We start from the raw sequence: 26,124 nt of genomic DNA, 5'->3' as shown, positions 1-26,124 counted from the left end.
ATTAGTGTGATGCATGTTTGATCTGTCCATAAATTTGGTAAGAAGGACTTTGATCTTCAAAAGCTTGATAGATATAACCTGGACAAATTACATCCGCACTGCAGTGGGAATTGAGCACATGTGAAACTCCAACAGGATTAAGGCAATGGATTGATTGTGGTCCCATAAAGGAGAAGAGCTGTGCAAAATATTAGGGGGAGTTATTTCATTTTTGCTAGTCACCAACTGTGTATTTTAATTTATCTTTTGAATCAATAGACAATGAATTACATCTGATATGTGATAATAAGTGAATACTTTCAGTACTGCTTGATGGGACTAGTATCTGCAACACAATAATCCATCAGAAACCACCTTTGTGAAACACTTGTGCATTTTGCTAGGCTTTGGTGAATATCACGATGGAAATCATTTTGAGGTCTCTATGTTGCATTATAATCACAACAGACCTACCTGGCAGACCAAAACCTGATCTCTTAAAACATCTGGACAGCAATCAAAGAACACTGTTAAGCAGGTATTCCCATGCCCTTTCCCACTCATTTGCTGTTCAAGAAAGAGTGCCAGAGAATTCTTTACATATGGGTTATCTTTTAGGAGTTACAGTAAGCTCCTCCTTCAGAAAACATTGCCACAGTTGCTTTTAATCCCAGTTCAGGAACCAAGCACTGAATGGTCACGAAACTTAAATGTCTTTTCACATTTGCTTATAGATCACATAGGATAATTTAGGCTAGAAGACGCCTCTGGAGGTCATTTGGTCCAATTGCCCCCTCCAGAGTATGGCCAATTTTCAAGTTAGATCCAACTTCATGTTGCTCAGAGACTTTAAAAGCATTTTACAAGATTAATCATCATCACCACTGTCTTCTTCTAATGGCTGGGTAAAGTCGTCTTAAGGAAGACTAGTAACTTCTCAGTGTTGTGCACATTTGGGATAGAAACCTTCAAGTTCACTGAGAGACGAAGTTTTGCAGAAGATGTGAATGTGGCAGGGATTTCACCCCAGTTCCCAGGTCTACCAGTTTCACATCACTTTTTCTGGACCGTGATGAAAAGACTTCAGTGATCTGGACTTTCAGTTCACAGTGTTTTTTAAGAGTACTGAAGTTTTAAGTAAAAAGGAGTTTTTGTTCTGACTTCTGTTTTTTTTTTTGTTTGTTTCTTTGTTTGCCTTGATTCATGCGACTGTAGAGTCATGGGACTGTAGGGAAGAATGATAGTCAGTACAGACTGGTCTATGGCAATGCATTGTCCAATGCATTTAATGAGCTTCCTAAGCATTCCTATGTGCCTTAACTGTAAAACCGCTTCATTTCTCTGTTTTGCTGAATTTTGATAAAAAGCAAACCCATTAATCACAATCCTAAACTTGAATAATATTGATTGTCCATGTTTATACTTCTTTTTCTCCAGACAATTAAATATAGAAGACATTATCCTTGCATAGAACTTACAAAAAAGAGCCTGTATAAATATGACTGCCAGGATTAAAGGTAAAGGTGAGCCATAACTCTTTATTTCAGCAAGATCTTGGTTACAAATTAACTTTGCTAATGCTTAGTGCACACAGGCTTATCCCACATGTTTCAGGAAATGGATCCTGTTGCTGTTCTCTGTAGACATCTTATATCATTCCTGTGCATTTTTTTATGTCAATAATATTACAGAAAATGGTATAATTAAAAGTCTCATGCAGCAAGGTAGAGATTCTGGGTAAAAGGGGAATGGGAAGACAGTTGTATAATACAATACTTTAAAATGTCTGAAATCCCAGGAAGATCTGTGTTCTTTTTAATATTTTTTAAAAACATTTTAAAATATCCTTGAGGATAGCTGGAATAATTTAGATAAGCTATTAATCATAGAAATATACCAGGCAAGGTAATCTAAGATATAAACCAGATGAGTTTGGTAGGAAGAGATACTATATTTCATTAGATGAGTTAACATATTTGAGAAAAGCAAACAAGATGTTAGATGTATTAGCCATTTACACCATGTATAAGTTTCAAATAATTTTTCAAGGACTTCTTTAACTTGGCATGTTGCCATAACTGAACCTTTTCACTTCTTCCTTTCACATTAGATCCTAAAAGACGGTTGCATATTCATTGGCTTTTTCTGTGTCAATCCACTGGGGCCTGTCAGCGAGTGCATCTGTAAAACTGGCCAAAAGTGTATTTTGTGTATGATCTGCTATGCAAATTTGCTAATTATCCCACCTTGTAGGAAGCAGTTAAGTATTAGCAGTGTGAAATGGCAAGATCATATAGGTAACTTGTAACAGCCTGGTACTTTTTTTCTGGGAAAGCAATATTAGGGCAAATTGCTGTGTATGTTCCTGTTCAGACACCCCTGATTCCCCTGTGATACATGTGAATGATACATTTGAAAGGGGAGGAGTAGTTGGGGGTAGAAGGAACACGTGTCTTCACATCTAGAATCGGTATATTTGAAGGAACACGTGTCTTCACATCTAGAATCGGTATATTTTTATTTACTGTCTTTGTATACAGTTAACAGGCTACTGTTCACTAATGCGCTACCTGTCAGGAACATGTTTTTTTTTTTTTTTTTTTGAACCCATTTGAATTCTAGGCATATGTTGGCAGAGAAAATTATAGCTATTGTGTAAGTTCAGAAATGCTAAAAAAATGCTATTAGCAACTTTTTAAATGTATGAATATATATTATATTGCAAATTAAAGTTTTCATTGCTGCATAGTTAGGAAATTTCTATTTCTACAACAGCGTTATATCTATATGTCTTTGAGAGGGATCAGAAGAAAAGTCCCTTTCTCTCCCTTAAATCCTGCTGTGCAGGGAGTGCCTCTGTAGGTCTGATAGTCAAACAGCAGCACATGTGGGTAGCACCTGAGAGGCATTTAACAGTTACCTGGTAGTGTTCACTAAGATACACCTGTGTGTGTGTGTGGTGACGTTCCTCTGTATGGTTCCTGGCAGGTAAATACTTGTAGTATATGAATTCTAAGTTAATTCACATGAAATACTGTCTTTGAAATGTAGTTTGCTTTCTTTGAAATAAACAGAAATAATCTTGGTTAGTGGTGTTAAATATATGAGTAAGTGTTTGTAGAATTAGGTCCATAAAACAGCTGTTTCATAAGACTTTCAAAAGAGCATAAAAATTAACCAATTATAAAGTTAGCATGTTAATAGGAGAAGAGAAAAATGGGTTGTTAATATTTAAACCCATTAGATATTCATAGTTAAATGTCCAGCCCTGTGTTTTCCTCTGATAGAGATCAGTAGCTAAATAGCTGCACTATTTTTCACTCCGTGAAAACTATCTTTCAATCCAGCACTAATACTGAAGTACAAATTGAAGGTCTAATTAAGCAAAAAGAATTATCACCATGACCAGACTAAATTGCAATGTTTGCCAATTACGAATCATCGGTGGTGGCAAAAGGAAAACTAATAACATGGTCCAAAGCTTGTTTTCTGTTGTTGTCGTCATTTCTGCTTTGAAGTACTTTTGGAGTGAAAAATGTTTGCAAAATTTGTCTGAGCCCCTAATGTTGGGAATTTTGCAACTGCTGGTGTCCAGCAGAAATGCTTATGAGGACCTTTAGTCCAGTAAAGGCCAGTGGTGTTTTCCCCTTACACAGTCTCACAGACAGATCCATTGTGAAGCAAAAAGAGGTGTAAAAACACCTACAGAAATGGAAAAAAAATAAAATGCCGATCTTGGACTGTGGGTTATGCCCAGGAAATAGGCCCTTTCTGAACAGTTATAGGGTAGAAAATTAAGGATTTCAGGCCCCTGTTTTGCTAGGTGCACTCCTCCCAAGCAAAACCGTTTCACTGGGATCTATCTTTGCCAAACCCAGTGCAGAACAGGGCCTAAACTGCAAAGTAGCTTCTGTCTGTAACACCAATCCCTTTCAAAAAGGCTCTGTGCATAATAGGGCACCTTTTATTAGACACATAGATCAGCAGGGCCTGCCCCTCAGTGTAAATAGCAACGTATGCAGGAGGCAGTTACCTAGAAGCAGGTAAGGGCTTCAGTGGATTTCAAAGCTAAGTCATGTATCATGTTAATGTATACATAGGAGGTATATAGTGTATGTGTATTAGTAGCTGTATATATATACCCTCCAGATTTGCAAAAGACGAGACCCTGTCAGGGTGGAGGGAGCCGCAGGTCCTGGCCGCACTCCCGCAAAACTGAAAGCAGGTAGAGGCACTTCCTGCACGGCGGGATTAAAGGCAGAGAAAGGGAGTTTTCCTGCGAGCCCTCCTCAAAACCAATCAGGCCGGATCAGCCAGGCGCTGCTTCTCCCCACGTCCCTCCTACACCTTTTCTGAGGGCCCAATGGCCTCGTCCCTCTGGGAGATTGACTAGAGTCACATGAGCCGCACCGAGGGCAGGTAACTCCGCAGAGGGGAAGGGGAAGAGGGGAGAGAGGGGAGAGAAAAAAAAAAAAAAAAAAAGAGGAGAGAGTGGGGAAAAAAAAAAACCCTCAGGCTGGGCTTCTGCCATGATGTCAGAGGGAAAGAAAGCCCCAGCTTGCTAATTTCGCCTCCCAATCAGCCCCGGCAAGAAGGAGATCACCGGGACCAGGTAGAGATGCAAGCTTCTCCTTGGGCTTTTTCCCCCCTGCCTCCCAAGGAGCTCTCTCTCCTCTCCATAGCGTGATCTTGTTCTCTCCTTTCCCCTTTGATCACTTGGAGGTAGGGGGCGAAGCTTCGTGGGAGTTTTTTGTTCTTTTTGTTGTTGTTGTTCGTTTGTGTGTCTTTCTTTTTCTCTTTTATTTTTTTTTCTCTCTCTTTTTTGACCTCTGCTTTTGATTGTAGTTGTTTCCCCCCTGTGGTCATGACGGCTTCGCACAGTGACTCTTTGGTGGTGTTGTTTGGGGCAACAGCTGGTGCATATGGGGCTAAACTGGGTTCGGATGAGAGGGAACTAATTCTCTTGGTGTGGCAAGTTGTGGATCTACCCAGCAAGAAGGTATGGCTTCGGGAGCGCGCCGGGCGCCTCACCCGCACCGAGGGCAGCGCGGCGCGGTCCTCCTCCCAGGGCGCTCTTTTTGTTCCCTTCTCAAGGAAGAAGTCACCTTTCAAGTAAAGTCAGGCCGCTTCCTTCCCCTCCTCTCTTCTGCCCCTGTGCTTGAAACATGTGTGGATTCAAGCTCTAAGATGTCTTCTGTGGACCTGTGAAGCTTTAAAAACAAAAACCTACAGGCTCCAAACTGCATGATTTTGGGGGAAATGTCGGACCCTTTGCGGCCTGCTGCTGGAGTTGTGTTTTTTTTTTTTTTTTAACCAATATTTATATTTCTTGTGGGGGGGGGAAAGAAAAAACTTAAAATATTTTATCATTTTTGGCTAATCTGAGAACGTGCTTTAAAACAATTTATTAATAAGGCCTATCGCAACCAAGAGCTGCCCAAGGGCCAGAGGATTTTGAAACAACCACCACTGTCAAATTTGGGGCTCAGCTTTGCAAAATGTTCTTAACATTGTGCTGTTTTCCCCCGCAACTACCAACTCCAGCAAAACAAAGCAACGCTAAGTGCAGTATGTGAGAGGCGGCCACGTTCCCCGAGCTGAGCCCTTGGCCCTCCTGGGTGGGAGGGATGGAAAGCGGGGGCCACGTTTCCCTCAGTGAAATCCACAACTGCGCTTTCTCCTCATGAGCCTTGTCGTGGGGGTGATCCTGCGCTTTTTGGGGTCTCCTGCCAGCTGAACTTGCTGCTTAAGAGCCAGTTCTATCACACCTCACTTTTGTCCATCGCTTTTGGACTGTTTTCAGGTAGGGACGCTGCACAAATCCCTGGTGAAAGCAGACAATTTGGAGTTAAGTGACCAATGTCGAGAAGTGAGTGGTTTAACACCAGAGGGACTGGGCAAAGCTGAGCCTCTGGACCGGGTTCTTCAACAGGTGAGGTGCTGCCCTGCAGAGCAGGGGCTATCTGGGGTGAAGGCTGGGAGCAGGAGTTGGTTAAGAACTAGAATTTGCCTTTAAATCACTAGCAAATCCTTGGTTTCAGATGTATTTATGCTAAAATTATTCCAGAAGAGACCTGAACTATCTGAAACCGGAAGCCTGGGGCTCTGAAGCAACTGCTTGCACCGTAAAAAAAATTTGAGCTGTTGCTCTTAAGTTCTTGAAAGCTCTGACGTCCAATTATTTTACTCCAAATTTCTCTTACTCGAGCTATAGAAAATATATTGCTCTAATAACACAACTGAATTTAGCAGTGCTGATGAAACTTTAAAATTTAAAGCAGAATTTTAATCAACAGGTTCACTACTGTAACATGTGCTTAACAAAAAAACTGTGTTCCAGAGGAGCTTAATTAGTTTATTTTAGTGAGTAGTAAAAGGGTTGGTTGTTTTTCTATCTTGTATTAGCTTGTTATTAAATGGAAAAAAGAATAAAATAAGAAATTAAAGAAGCCATCTGTAAACTCGTATAGTTCTTGCAGTTCAAGAGACTAAAAGTTGCCTAAGAATTTTTTAATGTGGGTACAGCACATGCATGAGCTCTTGCTTTCTCTCATTGTCTTTTATATATACTAAATGTGCTTGAATGGAAAAATACAATAGTGCATTTTTGTGGAACATATAAAACTGGCTTTCCACACCTTGTCTGAATCACTCATAGGTGTGTTTCTGCAAAAAACTTGCTTAGGCAGTAGAACAGGTTCATGTTGCTGTAACTTCTGGTGACACAGGGAGATAACTTGGCAGACAAGGTACTAACCCTCTTTGATACTGAATGGTTAACGTTTCAGTCTGGAGTGCGTGTATTTAAAACTACAAGTGTGCAACTTAAACGTGTCTCAAATTTTGTCAACGTTAGCTGCCTGTCGTTTGTTCTACGCACACAAGTTGTGCTAGAGTCTGAGAGTAAGAGGTGATTTGTATAGCTTCAAAATAAGCCCTGAGAAAATGTGCAGCTGCAGGTTTGATCTTGTCCCAGATCTTGCACTAAAGACATCTGGAACAGCTTAGCCTAGTACACTCTGTTTACCTTTATAACAGACACACTTTAATTATACTCAATACTTTATGAGAGATTGTATCTTATTGCCGTAAATTGCACTGTAGGTGGGTGTGCTTCACCAAATAAAGGGAAATACTACCTTTGTGTGGAGGTGTGGTAAAGACCCCTGAAAAACAACTTTCTTCCCTCTCCCCCCCCATTTTTTTTTCCTTTTCATTTGTCATATCCATGCAACTAAAGAATGATTTTACTGTTAGTTGTTGGATGCTATCTATGATAAGGACAGTTCTGTTATAGGTCTTCTGGAACACTGTTTACCCAAGCTGGTCTTCCTTCCTCCTTGGGAGTTTGGGGAGAATTCCTTCATCCTCCCATTTGCAGTAATGGCAAAAAATAGAATTCCATAAGGTCTAACAGTACATCCTTTTCTGAATTTTTCAAGATAAGTCTGCTGAATATTTTAATTGCATCATGTATTTTAAGAATGAGTCAGGAATTAGTCGACACATGCAGATTTTTTTTTCCCCTCCATTTAGATTGCTTCACATGTTTTGGTTACCAACAGCACAGGTGGGTAAAATGGTTATTTGAAAAGGAGGAGGAAAAGGAAGTAGACCTATACCTTGATTTCAGATAATACTGTAGCGCATGTGAAACTAGCTTTCCACACCCTGCTTGGACTGTGGTAGAAAATCTGATGATGCAGCTGAAAAGTGCTCACTTGAGCACACGTCTTAATCATGTAAGTGAAAGTTTCGGTGCCTCTTCTGGCTTTTGCCTTGGGTTCCCAGTCTCTACATGTAGAAGGAAGTGAGATTGTACAAGCACAAATCCATTCTTGTATTGTGAAACTTAGAGCTTTGCTTCATAACTGGAAAATAATAGTTCAGCTAGTGCAGGCCTGGAGTTTTTTCCAGTCAAAGATCTCCTTCTATTTTTGAGTTCCACTTTCCAACAGTGATAGCATTCACCCAAAGCGTGTAATCAGAGATTTAAGTCTTCTACTCTGCTTCCAACAAAGCACTCCATTAGATGATACATTATTTCAATGGTATGTCAGGATTTCACAGTGTTACATCTTAAACACACTTGCTAGTGGAGTTTGTCTTTGGAAATGTTCTAATTTTTTTCCCAGATTTTTTTTTTTTCCAGAATAATGTTGCAGAGTAAGGTTCTGTGTGTGCAAATAACCAAACTGTTGGTTGCAACTTATGTTCTGTGCATTTGCTGTGAATTTTTAATTGCTGTCCTTACCCAGAGGGGCAAGCATTTGATTCTACAGTTACGAGTGCATTTATGGAGTCTAGCGGTATTTTCTGAGATGGTGTAATGTGCTTGATAGCTGTGTTTTGAGGGGAGGGGGGCAAGACCTGTCAATACACAGATATTGGAGAAATAGTTACCTGAAGTGGTAAATCTTGTGTCCTTTGGAAGCAGTCTGCCTAATGTACTTAGTGGAGAGTGACAGAGGTAGCAGGACATGTCTGGGTTGTTTGAACATTAATGATGAACTTATAACTGAAATCTGTTGTAGTTGCTAAAAAAAAAAATGAGGAGAAAAATCTGAGGCTTAACATTTTTATTGTGTATATATTTGTAACAAAGTAAGCAGGAGCTCTTTGCTTCAAGTGTGTGCTTAGTGCTGTCTCAGGCCTGTAATGTCAGCTCCTAGACATGTGTTACCTGTGATCCTTAACAAGGTAGTAGTCTCCTGTGGGTTTGCCTGTTATACTAGGAAATTCTGGCTAGGTTGCATTGGTCAGACCCTCGTTTTTATTATTTATTTATTTCTCTTTAAGTAGTTTTTTACACTTCATAGTTTCCCAGTTTCCAAGATTTGGAGGGGGTAGGTAAAAAGGGTTTCCAAATTGCTCTCTATAATCTGTCAGAAATAGTACATTTTGGCTTTTAAAGCAAGTTCCCATGCCTTTCGGTCATCCCCATGGCTCTGTCATCCAAAGCTAACATCTTCATGTGCTTTTCTGATTTTAGCTAAAGCACTTCCAAGTAAAAATAGAATACTGAGTTGAAAGTGTTGTGGATTTATTAATCCTTCCCTTCCAAACCTAAAACCTGCCTGAATCAGCATGGCTTGCCCTGAGACATATGACTTCCCTTATGCAAGGAAATATTTGCATGTCTCCCTGACAAAGAGCACAGTCTAAGAAGAGCTAATAACTTTGGAGAGCTGTCTGTAGTATTTAGCTGTAATTAGCATCTCTCTTTGAAAAATAAATATAAAGAGAGAGGTTCTCATGGGAGCGGGGCATCTTTTTGACCTGTTGAAGACATCCAGGTTTCGGCTGTGCAGTGTCATTTATTTAAACCTTAAATTTGCTTGGTAGACTGTCCTATTCCTACTGCTCTTTCATCACATTGTAGCTTGAATGCAGTACATCAGGGATTGAATTTAATTCATGTTTTTAACATATAAAAATGGTGCAGTGATATTTTTATTTTTCCCCTATGCAGCCAAGTTATGTGCAAATGGAAGTAATGAGAGATGACTTTCATCAGATGATCGTGATAGCAAATTCGCCTTTTTCTAAAACATTTCTGCATGTTTATTGATCATCCTATTGAGTCACAGGAGCAATGTATTTTCTCGCACATCAACAAATTCAGCAGGAAACAAGCTGGTTGGTTGAGCATTTGGGGAGAAAAAAGGATGGGGGGGAGGGAGAGAGAATGAAGAACCAGTGAATTCCTCTAACCTGATAAACCGGTTACATTTTTTTTTTTTTTTTTTTTTTTTTTTTTTTTTTTTTTTAAGAGAAACTTGTTCTGCAGCCTCCTCTTCAAAGTACTAGCACAAGTTTTTCTTGGCCTACTTGCCAACTGTCACACCTTCATTTCTGGATTTGGGCTTTCTTCAGTGCACCTCTATACCTTTAGACTGCAAAAAAAGAAGTTTGAAACTGCGGACTATTTTTTGTCTTGGGAGAGCTATTAATCAGAAAGCAAATAACTATAGATCCCAAAATGTGTGATAACAAAACGAGATACTTAGGGCTGTTTTCTGGACTGTTTTCTAACTTTTTTTTTTTTTTTAATCCTACTGATTTTTTTTTTAAAAAATCCTACTGATTTTAAGGCTGTAACTAGAGGCAAAATACCTGTTATTTTACTATGTGGCCACCTTTGGCTTAAGTTTACCTAACTCAACATAAGAGGCATGTAGATATATTGAGTGGTTTCTGTGCTTCAAGTAATTCCTTGAGACTCATGACAGCCTGGAAAACCTGTTTTTATTTTTCTATTTAAAGTGAAATTTATGGCTGGTTTTCCCAAGCTCAGATGACTCGGTGGCAGCATCGCTCCAGCACAGGCGTGGACAGGGCCTGTGTTTCGGGGCCTTTGCTGGCTCTGCACTCTGCGCTTTTTGAGCAGTTGGTTGGCAAGTGTTCCAGAGCAGCTCGTTCTCCACAGTAAATAATTAGGATGCAGTTTCACAAAATTTGGCTTCAGCAGTGAAGCCTGCTCCTTCTTTGCCCCTGCCCTGTGCTTTGCCACTCTTTTTGTTGTGTCAGGAAAACTGTTTGGGAAGCTGTGCCGGGAACAGGCCTGCAGAAGTGAGCAGATAGGGTGGGAACTTGCAAGCAGCTTTGCTGTCCAAACCCACGTCCCATGAAACTGCACCCTTTGGTTGTGCTTTCATGATCCAACATGCCTGATGACAATACCAGCTTAAGGTATTTCTGCCCCCACATCATGCTTGCAAGCTGCAGTTGCACAAAAGCGTCGGTGATGCTGTGACACACACCACCCTCAGCTGCATTTTGCAAATGCAGAGATTTCTGGGGCTGCGGATTGACCTGGAGCGGGGCTCCAGTTTGTGTTAAAAATAGCTCTGTTTTGGAGCCCTTCTGTCTGATGTGCAGTGTGGCAGAGAGGTCACTCTGCCGAGGGTGAACGAGCAGTGCAGGCGAAAGGATGGAAATGTTTGAAGGCTGGTGGGCAGCCACTTTGCACACTGAAACTGGAGACTTAATGTTAAGTAATGAAGATCCCCAACAGCCACAAGGTGGCCTTCAGGGTAGCACTGCAGCTGAGGGGTGTTTTCTGGACAGCTGAACTGTTCTTTCAAGATGGTTGTAATTACTGACTGGCTGTTATCCTCTAGTGGCTTCCTATTCCCGCTTAGATGAGCACTGGTTAAATTAATCCTGATACTTAATTTTGGAAGGACACGGTAATGCTTGCTGTAGCTGCAGGTTGTTATGCTACGGAGTTTTATGTGTTTGGTAATGAAAATGGATGGCAAACTTCTCTGTTCCAGGGCTCTGAGGCTAAATTTGTTATTGATCTTGTAGGTAACTGGTGTTGTTTTTCATTACAAATCCTCTGCCACCCAGCTTCCCCTGGGTTATGATTCAAAAATATATATGTAAGCATTTGCCATCCTCTAGATAGAGGTAGTACCTGAAACAGTTCCTTTAAAAGAATAAAAATCCAGTGAATATATCTGTTACTGACAGCATTTATGTTCTAGTAGGATTTGTGAAAAAGCAGTAACTTTTGGCTCTCTAAAGGCTGCAACACTTTCATCTGACATTTTTCAATATATTCTTAAAACTTGCTTTGCTCCTGTGTTTAGGTGCATTTCACTTTTGAATGAGTGGAGAATTAGATAGAGGGATGTGTTTAAGGGTGCCAGCTGCTTTCTTGGCAAACATAAGAATGCAGTTGCCATGGCTAGTTGGACTTCTGTCCCTCTTAGCTGTTACAGCAATATTATATTTGAATACTTGAGTTTCTCTTAAAACTGTGCTCTTACTGGAAAATGTTGTAAAACACAGTTTGGATATCTTTTAATACACAGAGTGGTGATGGTCAATATGTGACTCCAAAAGACTTTTTCCATCTTTCCTTTAACTTGTTGTAGGAAGCTACTGGAAAACGCTTTGGAAATGAGCGAGTGCCCTTTTGGTAGGGTTTTCGCAAGTGGCTGAGGGAAAATTACCCAGGAATAAAGGATTTGGATTCTACTATTGTAGTAGTAAAAGTATGCAGAGTGTTCTCACAGTTTTTGCACGTGAATGGGGAAATAGCTTGGAAAACTTGCTGTGGATTATCTGTATTGTCTGTAAACCTTCCCTGTTTTCTTTTTTCCACTCTGGTACTTGATCTGAACCCTCTTGCAGGTTATATGGAGAAGGCCTTGTGTAGTCACATAAGGGCAAGGTCTTTGTCAACACATTGCAGCATTTTGCTGAGCAGTTGGGTTTGAGGGGGATTTATAGGTCTGTATGTTGTTGGCAAAGCATTGTTGTAGTCCCCCTGCCCCACTGTAATAATATTCCTTTTCCTCTTGTATACTCTGGAAAAGTTTTCCCTTCCTCATGGTTGTTGCTTTGCGTAATAACTGCAGAGCCATCTGGTTGCTAGCTTTGTTCATCACTGATTTCGAGAAAACATTGCTACCCTAAAGGCAAGGTCATGTCTCTGTCCTCAGAAGACAGTGGTTCAGAAACGATGCTTCCTTTAGAAACCCTCTTCCAGTGACTGTGCAGCTCACTCCAATGTGCTTTTAGAGGATAGCCTCTGCTCGCTCTTTATTTATAAACAACTGCTTTACTAATCTGTCCCTTATCCACTGAAAGTGTGTGTGGTAAGGGTAGATGAGGATTATAAAATAAATATACAAAGTATTTGGAATTTAAATTTGAATACTCTGTATTTGAGCATTTGATAACTTATGAAAAGGAAAAATTGCCCCTATCTTTTCCTTAAATTCCAGTCTTAAAAAGTGAGAAGGGATGTTGTGTTAGCACTGAAGAGACTTAAAATAAGATTAAGAAGTGGTCTTTTCTCCTGAGTATGAATGTGACTCCTGTGATTATTCTCCACACCTTCTATCTTAGAGGGTGACTCTCTTGCTGGAGCTCCAGGTGGTCTCTGAGCTGTCTGTGTTATCGTTCTTCCTGAGCTGGGACCAGAGCTCATCCGTGGCGTTTCCAGTCACGTTTCAGTCATAGTAAGCTCAGTGGCCACTTTGGAAACAAATTGCCTGAGGAAGAGGTGCTCTGTAGGAGCAAGCAACATCTAAGTTAGGTCACCATTAATGTTTTGTATGGAGCAAGTCTGGATCCTTCCGAAGGCCAAATATAAATTCTGGTCTCACTCAGTTAATGGACTGCTAAAGTCTAACAGGAGAACACTATGCTTATCCTCATCTGTCCTTTTCTCCAACTTAATCCCTGATGTGTGGAGCTGCCACCCTAATTTGTGATTTGAGAACTTCAGAGACTAAAGGCAAGGCCACTTAGGGGTCTAATTCTGGTTCTTTGTGTGGGGTTTTTTTTGTTTATTTGTTTGTTTTTGTAAAAGCACATTGAACAAGAAAGGGTGAACTCCCCTGCATGGGAACCAGTTTAGAAAAGTGTCACTCTTGGTGATACCTGTAAGGGTTTGAGCAAGGAATAAATCAATTTTTACACAAGATGCTTCATGGATCCCAAGGCAACAGCTGCAAGACGGTCTGTGCTCTCAACACTGGATCAGACAGGACTATGAGAGAGTCTTGAACAAAAATATGGAAGATAGGTAGTCCTTTTTATGTCTCCCCTTCTGTTTTCTTTCCTTGGAAGTTACTATAAAAACTGAAAAACAGCCAAACAAAAGCTCAGCTTTTGCAGGTATTAGCCCTTCTCCTCCACCAGGGTTACACTTGCACTACAAACAATGAGGTAGTGTTGAGTAAACAGCGCGGGAGCTGCACTGCAGTCAATAGGGCCAGGCTAAAGATCACTTTGCTAATGAAACTTCGTCCTTGAGAGAGAGGCAAGGGGGAGTGGGGGAGGTATAGGGCACTGTGGGAGAGCTTTGCTTAAATCAAGACTTGGGGAATATTGAAGTTCTAACTTGTTAATTAAAATTTTAGTTTGGAAAGTATGTTCAGCCTTGTCTTTCCCTGTGCTCTGAATAGACCCTGAGTGAAGCTGATAGGGAGAGGCCGATGAGTGCGAGGCACTGCTGTAATCCTGCCTGAAATGTAGGTAAAAGGTTGGCAAGAGGATGGATTTTTGCATTACTAATACTTAGTTTCCTGAAAAAGTTTAGACTCATGAGTACTAACAGATATACTAACATACTAATACATACTAACAGATTTTAAGCTATTGTACAAAGATCTCCATCTTTTTCCTTTTTTTCTTTCTTTTTTTTTTAATCTTCCATTTTTGACATCCAATAGCCTCTTTCATGCGGGTTAATTTAAAGGCGGAAACTAATATTTTCTTGGTAAATATTTCCTTATTTAATGGTTTCCCATCACATAACTTGGTAGTAAAGTTAGTCCTGAAATTCATATGCTGCTGGAATGGGGCATTTTATCTTATACAAGACTAACTTCAGGTAGCTTATTTGTGGAGTCCTTGGTGTATTTCAACACACTCTTATTAAACAGATTGTGCTTTTGAAGATAAAAGCTGTGACCTGATTGCTATGACATTTAGATGGCTTGAACCATGGTCTTACCTTTTGTGCTTAATGCATTACCTGAATTAGATGCTGTAGATACCATAGCTGGAAGCATGCAAATAATCTGATGTTTCAGACTTGCATCTAAGAAATAATTAATCAAAAATAGTCATAAAGCGTTCAGGTGGCATGGCTTGTGCAGATATTCATCATGGTAGGCAGATTTTTACATCTGATCTCTAGGAAGAAGGAAAACTGGCATAGTTTAACTATTGTTTACCCTAGAAAAAAGGGCCAGACCCACATAAAATGAACCAAAGAAATAATACAGAAGCTTCCTAGTTAAGATAGGAGTTTGACTGTCTTGAGTCACGCAGTCCATTTTCTTCCTGCTGTAACAGATGTATTTAAATCTGGGCAAGTACTTTTCTTTTTTCTCTTCCCCCTGCCCCAGCCTTGAGCTCTTACGCAGCTTACACGTGCCTGTTGTACAGTACTGGTGACCTGTGTGGTGACAATGAGGAAAAGACAGGGTAATTCCTGAAACTTCAGCATCCCAACACCAAAGAAAACAGAAGTCTGTATCTTATAAGGAGTGTTAAGAATGTTGTATCATATAATAATTCCTTACTCAGAAATGTTATATCATGTTCTTAAGTAGAGAAGAGTTCCCGATACTGCATTTTGCATCTCCTTGAGGCTGATGAGAGCAAACCTGTTCTTATACTTGCAAATTCCAAAGCTGGATTGAAACTCTGGCTAGATTTGGGTAATAGTAATGGTAATCAACACATCTGGCTGGTTACCTTAGGTACGTTTATGGTGGCCATTGCAGTTGGTTAGTCAGTCAGTCAGGTATTAAATACAGCTTATAGAGGCATCAAGTGATTAGGTGCCCTGACTAATCATATCGAGCACAGCTGCATTATTGTTTGCATACTGGAAGTAAAAAATACTTATTTGTGTCCAGGCTGGTCTTCGGTACCTAAAATAATCTCTGACATTAGTACTCAGTAGAGCAAAAAATTGCTTTTATCTTAATAAAAGAAATCAAACTGATAATATTGTTTTCTAAAAGTTCCGCTTTTGGTGAGGGGACCCGGACAATATCTGTTGTCTTCAATGTTCCAAAGCTATAAGAAAGTTTTCCCTAGGAAATAAAACCAGGGGCCACTTCTTTTTGTTTTTGTGCCTGAATAGTATCCAAATGCAGCAGTTTTCTGTATGTTAGAGGGGAGTGAAGGAAAAAAAATGCTGGAGGTTTGGAGCTTGACTTGTTGGTTTGCACTTTTTAATATATATAACAACGTCAGTACAAGGTCACCGTGTATCCATTATCAGCCATGTGGAATAACAGTTAACAGATGAACAAAGGCAAGGGCTTACTATAGGATTCTCTGTTTAAAAAGTTACTTGGCACAATAAAGGGTTATCATACTTGTAAATACTGCTGAAATGCAGTCTATGCACCTCCCAGTGGTATTGACATGCTTTAAATTCCTCCATTGCATGGATAAGGCTGACGTTATCACCGAACTCTGAAGAAGTGAAGGAGCAGAAAGCTGCATGTTGGAGAGACTGTAAATAAATGTGAAACCCTCATAGATATAGGGTCTGAGGCACGAAGTCCACGTGGAAATATTTTCCAAAGTTGACATATCATGGTATGTTATGTATGTTCAGGCCTTGTATATCAAAGCCATGATTTGTTATTCTTAACATTTTTTATGCTGTGTAAGAGCCTTTAAATCTTATGGAAAACTTCAAGATAGTTGGGTTTGTTTTTTTTCCCCTAGTAGTGCTTCAGCCCTATTTATGTTTTGGTGGCAGAAAAGTTTTGTTAACAATTCTCAGCCATATGTCACCTGTTGATCTCCATCCCCCCCCCCCCCTTTTTTTTTTTTTTTTAAAAAAAGGCCTCTTAAAAAAAAAAAAAAAAAGGGGGGGGGGCATGTTCTTCCCCAAGCATACCACACCTGATCCCATATTATGCACTATGGTGGCATCTTTGCGTTGACCTCTGGTGCAGCCGTAGAGAGGGCAAAACACAAAAACCTGGACTGCCTGAGGAAGTCACAGAATCGCAGGACAGGTGAGACTGGTTCTCTGGAAATGGTCTAGTCCAAACCTCTGCTCACAGCAGGGTCAGCTAGAGCAGGTTGCACACGTTGTGTCCAGACAGGTTTTGAATATCTCTGAGGAGGAAGACTCCACAAGCTCTCTGGGTAACTATTCCAATGTTCAGCTACTGGATATCACCTTTCAGGACCTGCAGCTATGGGATTGGTTTTGAATATTCTGTGATAATAAATTGTAGAGGACTGTAAAATCAAGCTTGAGAGAAGACCTGGAATATCATTGCCTGTTGAAAGGCACTTGTAGTAGAGCATCACCAGAGGGGATTTGCGGGGAAATCATTTGTCTTTTCTTCTCTCGCCTGGAGAAAAAGATAGATTTTTGTTATATTGTCCATGCTACAAGCGAAGGATGACCAAGGGCCTGAAAGATGCTGTAAAAATCTAATGTAGTGACTTTTTGCTGTGTGATTTATCCTTCCATAGTTAGCATAAAGATGGCATAAAAGTCCAGATGAGAACTCTTTAACATGCTGCTTGGGCAGAATCACATATCCAGGTGTGATCAGCATCAGTTGGTTATCCCTGGTAACTGAGTGGCATTTTATTGATATCACACGTCTGAAATCATATTTTCACAATGAGGGCCATCTTTGTACCAAAAATACAGATAAATCTTCTTGCACCCTATCTTTCTACTTGGGAATAGCTGCATGTCCAGCTGACGTGTGAACTATAAGCTAAGTTTCTGGATTTTTATGTTACATTTTGGCTCGTAGGTGTTTCAAACCCAGTTTTATCCTGAATTAAATTGCATGCATGCCCCTACCTCTGAGGATTTGCAAATAATTTTGCGTCTAGTCTGATGATGTTAGCTGTGGTTGGTCAGGTTGCTGACAGAGGCAAAATAGAGAAATCTTGTGCGTCACTAAAGGAAATTGCTCCAATTCTGAAGAAGCACCAGGAGTGGGTCTGGTGAGTAAGCAGCAGCCCAGTATTTATCTGTTTTCCCTCAGATGTGAATCTTGGCTTTAGGTAGTTCACTTGACAGTGTGGATGGGTTCTGCAATCAAATTGTATCTCTGTTTCATGACTCTGCCAGCCCCAGTGCAGAAGCAATGACCTTTCTCAAGGATGAAAGCTATTTTTAGTTAGGGAAATGAGAACATTCAACTAGCCAGAGGTTTATTTTATGTCTTCATGCATGATAACTATAGAAGGAGCTTCCTGAGGAGTCTTAGTGTTTTTCTTGGATCCACAGCTTTATTGGGTTAGAATTAAGGCAACATGAGGGGGACTATATCATTTCAGCCACTTAGGATTCATTTGCAGGCATCCCAGCATCTTGTGCTGGCTTTCATCCAGCTTTGCTGCTGGCCAAACAGGGCTCCACTCTTCCCTCTCTTTGTACTCTCAGCTCCTTGACCTGGATCCTGTTTAGCCAGTTTTTCAATCTGGTGCTCCGGCTCCCTCCCTCCCTCTCTCCCTCATAACCACTTTTTTTCCTCCACGAACTGGTTTGGGTTTTGTAGAGGTAGATGTCCAGGGCTACTTGCTTGCTTCCAAACTTTAACTTCTCTCTGTCCAGGTTTTAATCTCAGTATTGAATTATTGAACATGTTCCTTTATGAAATGATTTGCTAGACATCTAGTAGAGTGACTGATCTTGTGCAACAAGCAGTGGTGTGTGATGCCCATGCTCTGTGGTTCTCACAGGCTAAAGGGAGGCTGGTTGCAGGGTGCAAACAGTGATGATAAACATGCTGTAAGAACCCGGTTACAATGAGATGAAGTAACTGGATTAACAGGGGAGGCTGAGAGTGTGGGAGCTCTGTGAAGGAAGTCTCAAGGTGGGGCAGCTCTGCATGCTAAAGCAAGAGTGTGCTGTGGAGGGCAGTGTGGAGATGAAAGACAGCAGGTAAATAGCTGGGATGGTTTTGATTAGTGCAGTTGAGAAGACCTGGGTGGAATTTGCAAAATGACACAGCTGCAGACAGGACATTGAAAACATGAGCCAGAAAAAATGCAGTATAAACCTGGCACTAGTTGTAACTTGTCCTGAACATGCTACGTTTGGGTGTATGCTGTTTGCTAGGTTGTTTTTGAGTTGCTGCCTGAAATCTTAAGTGTGGAAAATAAGGCTGAAGATAGCTTTTCAGCAGGAACACCGAGTTGCTTAACTTGTATTTCAGTGTGAGTTTATAACCATATCTGCACTGGTTGCTTTAATTCCCTCTGAATATACCTAATAGGCTGCCTAAGGCTTTCAGCCATCTGCCATCCACCTACCTAAGGCTTGCAGCCTTAGGGTGCTGTGTAGTTTATAGTAACGAGAGCTGGTCCATAACTCTGTAGCTCTGTTCTCCTCGGCGCATCTTCGTGCTCATGCACCTCTCCCCTGTCCTATTCCTCTCTTCAGTTAACCCAAGGAGACAGTTTTGGGTGGAAAGGATTGCTTGTATCTCCCATCTGCTCTCCCTGTGATCCTTTTGCCCTCTATTCTGGAGGAGAATACTCTGAACTTTGAAAAGCTATTATAAAATAGGAGGTGCATTTAGTAAAGCCTGGCTGTGCACCCCAAAGTTTGGGAATGGCAAGCTTTACTGAATGCATATTTGGAACCTTCCCTTTTAAAACAGCCTATCTGATGACTTTTTATTTAAGGCAGCCTCTATTAATTAGGGCACATGATTGTTATGACTAGTCAGGTTTTTTTTTTCCACCTGTCAAGCAGTAGAAAGGAGTTTTAAATGTTAAATGTTATCACTCTCTTTTATTAAAATTGAGGCAAATATTCAGGCTTGGTTAAAAATAAAAAATTAACTACTGCCTCTTGCCTTTTTCGAACATTAGTACACCTAGGATATTGAGGATATGGTCTGACCTTAATAATTTCACTGTTTGCAATGTCTTCTCACCTGGAATAGTTGTGCTGCTTTTCTCTAAGAGCCCATGTGCATCTGCGGAAACCCAGGGTACAAAGTTGAAGGTTTGAGGAGTGTTTTATTACTGCTCATCACGAAGGCTCTATTTCCTTTTGGCAAGAATATTGTACACCTTCTGGATTCCTATGAGTGTTACCAATCCCTTTTTGCAAATACTTGCTCTTTCCTGAGTTAAAACAGAAATGAATTAGTAGCAGCATCTAGCAAGAGAGAGGTTCCTACGTCCAATATCCTGATGTGAATCTTTGTTGCTGGCCTATGGCTGTGGCGGTCCCCAGAGCTGCATTTCTTAAGCGGTTCCTTTGAATTCACTGCAATTTTCTTCTCTTTTCTGGTGTTTACACATCAGTTGAGGTATTTTGAGCACTCTCAGATCTCAATTTTCTGACTTTTAAATCATTCCTAAACAATGACTTGTTTTTATAGCCTCGGGTTCTGCAGACCTTCAACTCATGGTGTGAACACAACATCTGGGCTAGCAGTTAAGAGGAAAGGTTTTGTTTGTTTATTTTTTGTAGTGTGCAGAGAACCACATTTTAAAAGCATGAGGGGAAGAGTAGTTCACCCTTCTTAACCTTCCAAGTATCTTCTGTTTGATTTTTAATTAACATCATTTTTATATAGCTAATGATCTTCAATTTAAGCAATTTAGACAAGGGGCTGATATGTCCCCCTTCCCCAGAGCCCTTTACTCAGCTCTGCGCAAATTCTCTCTGTCTTGATATAATGTAGTAGTTACTACTAAAATCTCTGCTCTCAGAGCAATAGTGGAATTCAGATTATCTGCTGAAGTCCAGAAAAGGACCAGAATTGAATTTCAGCTGTTGCTTTGACTTAAAGCCTGGTTAATCTGTCTCTGCATCCATGTTCAGTACGTGATTTCTCTCTTGTGGAACACTCCCTTGGGGACACAGTGCTGCAACGGGTGCTTGCTGTTAATGTGGGACAGCTGTGGGATCAGATCATTAGCCTGTCATCCTTCCAAAGGGGAGACAAGCTGTGTAGTGCCACATGTGCCACTGATAACACAAACTAACCCTCTTTCTCCATAAATAGGTTAAAAGGCAGCATGCAGCTATTTTGTGAGCTGCAAAGTCAACTTGTAATTTGCTTTTGGGGGTGGTTGGTTTTTAGTGGTAAGCTCCTCCTGAGAGCAAGAGGAGGCTACTGCTTCATGGTGTTAATTACTGCTTTGTTTGTGATGTGATGCTTTCCTGGGAGGGAGCAGCATCAGGAGGGAAGCCCAGAATAATTGCATTTGTCCCCTTGAAAGTTAACTAACAAGCTTCTATTTGCTAACCTGATATGTGCACTTTAATGCTTTAGTTAAGTATTATGAGCAAGAAAGTTAATACTTTGTGGGTGAGTATAAATATTGAAAATTGTTGTATAAGGGCAGAAAATCAAATTGTACCAGATGCAGATGGTGCCTGCTGCTCTTATTCTCCCTGAGAATTAACCATTTGGGGATTATCCATCCTTCAGGTAGTGGATAACTCTGTTTTAGCAGGTGTTCATAGCATCATACTTCTGCCAAGAACTTTCATTGGCTTGACTCAAATTTGCTGATAATATCCCTTTTGGAGATATTGGACCACACTTTCTTTGGCTTTCCTTAGCACTGCTTTTTAAACGTTAATAAATCCTTGAGGGTAGCTTTTGGCCTTTTTGAAGTTCAAAATGGAACAAAATAAAGTGTAACCCAAGTCAAAGGTGGGTTAGGTTTAAAAAAAAGGCAGTTGAAAAATTAGTATTGTAGTTGGTCTCGAAAAGCTTTTTATTCTTTCAGGTGTTCCACAGCATTTTGCAGTTATCAGGAGTTCAGATTTTTGAACCTTTGTTACAATAAAGGTTATAGCTTGTATTGGAATGCCTAATTTTGCCATGTTGTCTTAATTGTTCTTTTCACCAAACCACTGCTGTTATTGTTTTCCGTTCTACAAATGCATCTTGTTCCTTTGCCTGCATTTATCAGGAGCCCTCATCTGTTCTGCATTGGGATTTTTCAAAAGCTGATACAAAATTTTGACTTTACCTTCTAACTTTTTTTTTTTTTGATAAATAATAATTTGTTGTTTTCTGGCATTAGCTGTGTCAGTGAGTAAAATGAATTTATCCTTTTATTTTCAGTTTAGTCAGCTGGTATCCAGTGATTTGAAAGTACTTGGAAGGAGCTCGTATACACTGTGCAGCGATGGCCAGTTACTCATCCGACAAGTCCTCCACCCAGAAACATCTAAGAAGGTATGAGATCAGACCTGTTGTAGAAGGGCAGAAGAAGGGTTGTTTTTTAGGCCATCAAAGAAAGTAGCTGACATGAGTCTGAGGTAACACAGCCCAGCCTTGGAAGGTATAATGTTCCAAGAATACTAATGGTGCTCAGTCACATGGTGAGTAGCAGAGAAGTAGTGCAAGATTTTGCTCTTGGAAGTTGGCTACAGTCTCTAATATCCCAGAGATATGAACTTAAAGAAGAGGAAAATAAGAAAAGAAAAAGAAAGGAATAGTTCAGGTTCTTTCAATTCATAGGAAGAGAAGCAAAGGCATAATTCCAAACTTCTGGACTCTTGTGTCTGAGCTTGAGTTAAACTGCTGGCTCTGTGCAGAGGCATGGATTCCAGCTGAGACCAGAAATTGAGGGGTGTCCCTGTCCCATAAAGGGTGCACTTCGGCAGCAACTTGCCCTGGAGAAGGGCCGTGGTTCCCATCTGCGCTTGCTCAGCAGGAGGCTGGGTAGGGGTCACGCCACAGTTGATTGGCTGCTCCAGGGTGAAGCAGCAGTTTCTGCTGGGGTGCAGAGCTGGCTTCTTGCACAGGGATAAGAATCTTGTGTTTGTGCAAGTTGGTGTTTTTTGAGTTAGCCTGTCTACAGCAACCCCACAGGAATGGGAGGTGCTGACCTGACATAAAAGACTTGGCTGATTAGTAATATGTATTTTTTTTCTCTATGTAAGGGCATTGCTCGGTGCTGAGTTCCTACAGATATTCCTTTGGTATTTGTGTAACATCATTATTTATTCCTTGAAAAGAATAAGCTAATGTCTGTGTGAAGGTCTGTTGTGAACGTTTGTTTAATAATGTTGTATAAATAAAGTTCTTATCCAGTATGGAAGTAATGAATGAATACGTCTTTTAAGTTGCTGGAAGATATATTGTACACCAAAACAGTATTTACTTTAAAGTTTGTTATGATCTTTGGGCACACTATTGCCTTTTAGTGTAGGCACAAAAGAGAAAATTTAATATCCTAAATACTCCTATTTTATATAACAGCAGAACTGCTGCTGAAAGTAACAAGCTTTTTCTAAGCTGCCCATACCTGTTTTGCACAGGTTTACCTTTCAGGAGATACTTAGTTTAGCTTTTCTAATGTTGCAAGACTATGGGTTTGAACTGCATTACAAAGGAACTGAACTGTTTGATCATAGACAAACCGATGACATGCAACTATGTGATGCTTGAGATTGCCTTGTTTAGTGCAAAGATCTTAAACAGAATTGAGAGGAATGGTGTATACAAAACAACCTTTTTGCCTTCCTTGCAGAACTTCCTGCTGTCAGACTGCTTTTATTCTTTTTATGATCTTCGCAAAGAATTTCACACATGCTATCCTAGTTCAGCCGCCGTGAAAGACCAGACTATCAAGACTATGGCAGAATGTATCCTTTTGCTGCACTTTTTACAGCAGAATGATTTCTACTTTTTTAGGATTTATCTCTGTGATCACTATAGGTTTTATGCTCCTAAACTAACATGTGAGTTTTAAAGTCTTGCTCATAATATTGAAGGAAATTTTGACTTAAGTGTGTTCTGTTTGTAGTATTTTTTTTTTTATTTTTTCAGACCAATAATAAGATAGTAACCCTGTTTAGTAATTCCATTGAAGAAAGTCACTTGTGCTGATACTTGTAGCTCTCAGTGGGCCTTTTTTGGACCAGATGGGTTTCTCTTGTTTGCACATAGCAATAGTTCTCTATCTGATCCTCACTGAAATGAGTTGAAAATAAAAACGAACCCTAGGTGGGCTTCTTTGACCCCACTGAATGCAGTTAAAGTTCAGTTATGTTTGAAGTGACAGGATCTTATCCTGTGTTATTCTAATTCTCTCTTTTTGGGTAAGCTGTCAATAGCTTTTAGATTATTGACCATTAAAGTAAGTATTAACCAGTTTGAGCAGAGTAACAAATGCCTAATGGTCACGTGTCCCAGCTGAGACCAATACAGTTTCTTCACCCATTCTGGGTCAGTAGCCACAAAGCTTTACGGCTTGTTTACAAATGATTGTGCAAGTTTGTGATTTCCTATAATCACCTGTTCAGATCTAGGCCTAGGGACGGATGAAACAGAGGAGGACTTTGGCGTGTGGCAGGTGAAAACCATGGTGGCTATCATCTTCAGCATGCTGTCTGAAAGCTGCAGTAAGTGACCTATTTCTGTAGAGTGCTGCAGTCTCCCTCTGCTCCTCATACAAACTGGCAGGGGTACTGTCATTGCTACTTAAGTAATCTCTGACCCTGCTTATATTTAAACCTCTTTTCTTGTTGCAGATGACATATTTACTGAACCTGAGACTGTGAAATGCAAGTATGAAACAGGTCCTTGGTAAGTGCCATTGTCACAGCTGTTTATGACCAAAGATGAGTTGTGTCTGTAGCAAGGAAAGCTTATTAATATTTGTTCACCATCACTGTGAAAATAGGTTGTTTCCTGGAAACAATAACATTGTACTCGTTAAGACAGTAAAGACAGACTGCAGCTGGTATTTTGAATGCCAGGCTTTAGTCCTTTCCTTGAAAGGCACAGCAAGTAAAATGCTCTTTCGCTAACTTCTGTTTTAAAGGGCAGTGAAGATGACTTTTCTTACCCAGTGGTGGAGAAATATTTGTGAACTTTCCCTAAGTTGATGGGGTAGTGGCTGGAACACCCTATATGGAAGAGGGGAAGTGTGTACGTGTGTGTGTGTGTGTACATATATATATATATTTTTTTTTTCAAATGTATTTCAATAACTGGTTGAATTCTTCATCTTAAACACAAGTGATCTATACTTAGGATTGCAATGTAACCCTCTGTGTGGATTGTTAAATCTACATTTTTTTCCCAAGCAAAATGAATCCAATACATTATTACTTTGCCATATGACCAAGTTATTTGTTTAAAGAACAACAATGTGGTGGACAACCTAGTGCATTTTGCGCATGGTGTATATAAGGGTATTATCCCAATCATTTTCCCTTTTTCTATTGAAGTGAGTAGCAGAATTTTAGAGTCTCGACAGGAGAGAGAATCTTAATTTACATATTAAATTAATGGTAAAGTGAAATTTGTTAAGATAATGGAAAACCTGGATTAAAGGTTACTTTGGCTTCTTTTTTCCCTCGCTCTGTGCAGTAGTAAATCTGAAACAGTGGACAGTGAGACAGTAATACGTGCCAGAGGTTTGCCATGGCAATCTTCAGACCAAGATATTGCCCGTTTTTTCAAAGGACTCAACATTGCCAAGTAAGAAGATCAGAATTTTTCTCTATGAAAAAAACATACACCCTCTCTTCTGTCCCCTCCCCCATACAAAAAAAAAAAAAAAGGAATCTATGTGCATTATTAATTATGACACATAACAGTAAAAGATTTTGCTCTGTTAATAAGCTCAAGTGGATTCTGTAGTATAATTGTTTCATCAAAATAAAACTAAGCAGTGGATAGTAATATTTTTTTGAATTGAAAATGCCTTGTTAAAGGCTGTTTTCTCAGTGCTTATAGGAAATTATTGGACTGGTTCATTAGAAGCATTAAATATTCCAACTCCCATTTTTTTGGCTTACCTTCCAGAGGCGGTGTGGCCCTTTGTCTGAATGCTCAAGGAAGAAGAAACGGGGAGGCTTTAGTTCGGTTTGTAAATTCCGAACAGAGAGACCTGGCTTTGGAAAGACATAAGCATCACATGGGTAGCAGATACATTGAGGTAAAAAAGTATATATTTCAAACAAGTCTTTGGAAAACAACTTGAATATTTTAGTGTATATTTTTAAATAAGAACACATTGTATTGCTTAAAATAAAGTATATTTCTGTTGCAAGCAGATGTGTTTTATGAAGCCTGGGCCTCTGATGCACATTGGAAATAGAGAGAACTGAATCTCTCCCTTTACTTGATCATTTATTTTTGAAAATTCCATGCTAATTTAAGCCTTAAGTCTTACCTTCGTTACTCGGTAAATCTCCGTAGCTTTAATGTATTAGTTGTTTCCCAGATATCTGAAAAATTTTACTTTTATTTCTAGTTGAATGTTGTGGTTTTTCATGTGTGCATTTTTGTCTTCAAGGTTTACAAAGCAACTGGGGAAGAATTTTTAAAAATTGCAGGAGGTAAGTGACACTGGGCTTCAGTGGAGTAATTCAAGTGCGTAGCAGTGTTCTAGTTTTGCTTTCTCCTAGCTACGGACACAAATGGATCATGAAGTGGCTTTTCCTCTTTTACCCTCAGAGATGATCATGTTCTAGTTTCAAGTAGTTGAATTGGAGCTGTGGGCATTCAGGTTGTGACTATGCTTCTCCCAATTTCGTTAAAATAGGAAAAACTTTAAGGGTGAGGAAGTCGATTTTTATATGATGCTTTAGAAAAGATTGCTGGGGGTGGGTAGTGTCTCAGCTTTCCTGAAGATTTGTTGGTTATTACTTCTCTCTTGTGTCATTCCTTAATACAT

General features: G+C 40.0%; 1 protein-coding gene across 4 annotated transcripts in view; it reads left to right on the top strand.

Moving 5' to 3' along the window:
- Nucleotides 1-4,450: 4,450 nt before the first annotated feature.
- ESRP2 (epithelial splicing regulatory protein 2) overlaps nucleotides 4,451-26,124 on the top strand; it is a 37,361-nt gene continuing 15,687 nt past the window's right edge. For 3 of the 4 annotated variants that reach the window (XM_088530902.1, XM_088530906.1, XM_088530905.1), the window contains exons 1-9: nucleotides 4,602-4,978; nucleotides 5,783-5,911; nucleotides 21,552-21,665; nucleotides 22,966-23,080; nucleotides 23,741-23,839; nucleotides 23,969-24,023; nucleotides 24,813-24,923; nucleotides 25,251-25,383; nucleotides 25,744-25,786. In XM_088530902.1, the coding sequence (XP_088387028.1) occupies nucleotides 4,844-4,978; nucleotides 5,783-5,911; nucleotides 21,552-21,665; nucleotides 22,966-23,080; nucleotides 23,741-23,839; nucleotides 23,969-24,023; nucleotides 24,813-24,923; nucleotides 25,251-25,383; nucleotides 25,744-25,786 (934 nt within the window). In that variant the 5' untranslated portion in view covers nucleotides 4,602-4,843. The other variant, XM_088530903.1, reaches the window with a different exon arrangement.

Source organism: Tinamus guttatus, unplaced genomic scaffold, assembly GCF_059628265.1.
Source record: "Tinamus guttatus ecotype Peru unplaced genomic scaffold, ASM5962826v1 Tinamus_guttatus_pri_ptg000389l, whole genome shotgun sequence".
Taxonomy (NCBI): domain Eukaryota; kingdom Metazoa; phylum Chordata; class Aves; order Tinamiformes; family Tinamidae; genus Tinamus; species Tinamus guttatus.
This window is presented reverse-complemented; position numbering and strand designations above follow the sequence as displayed.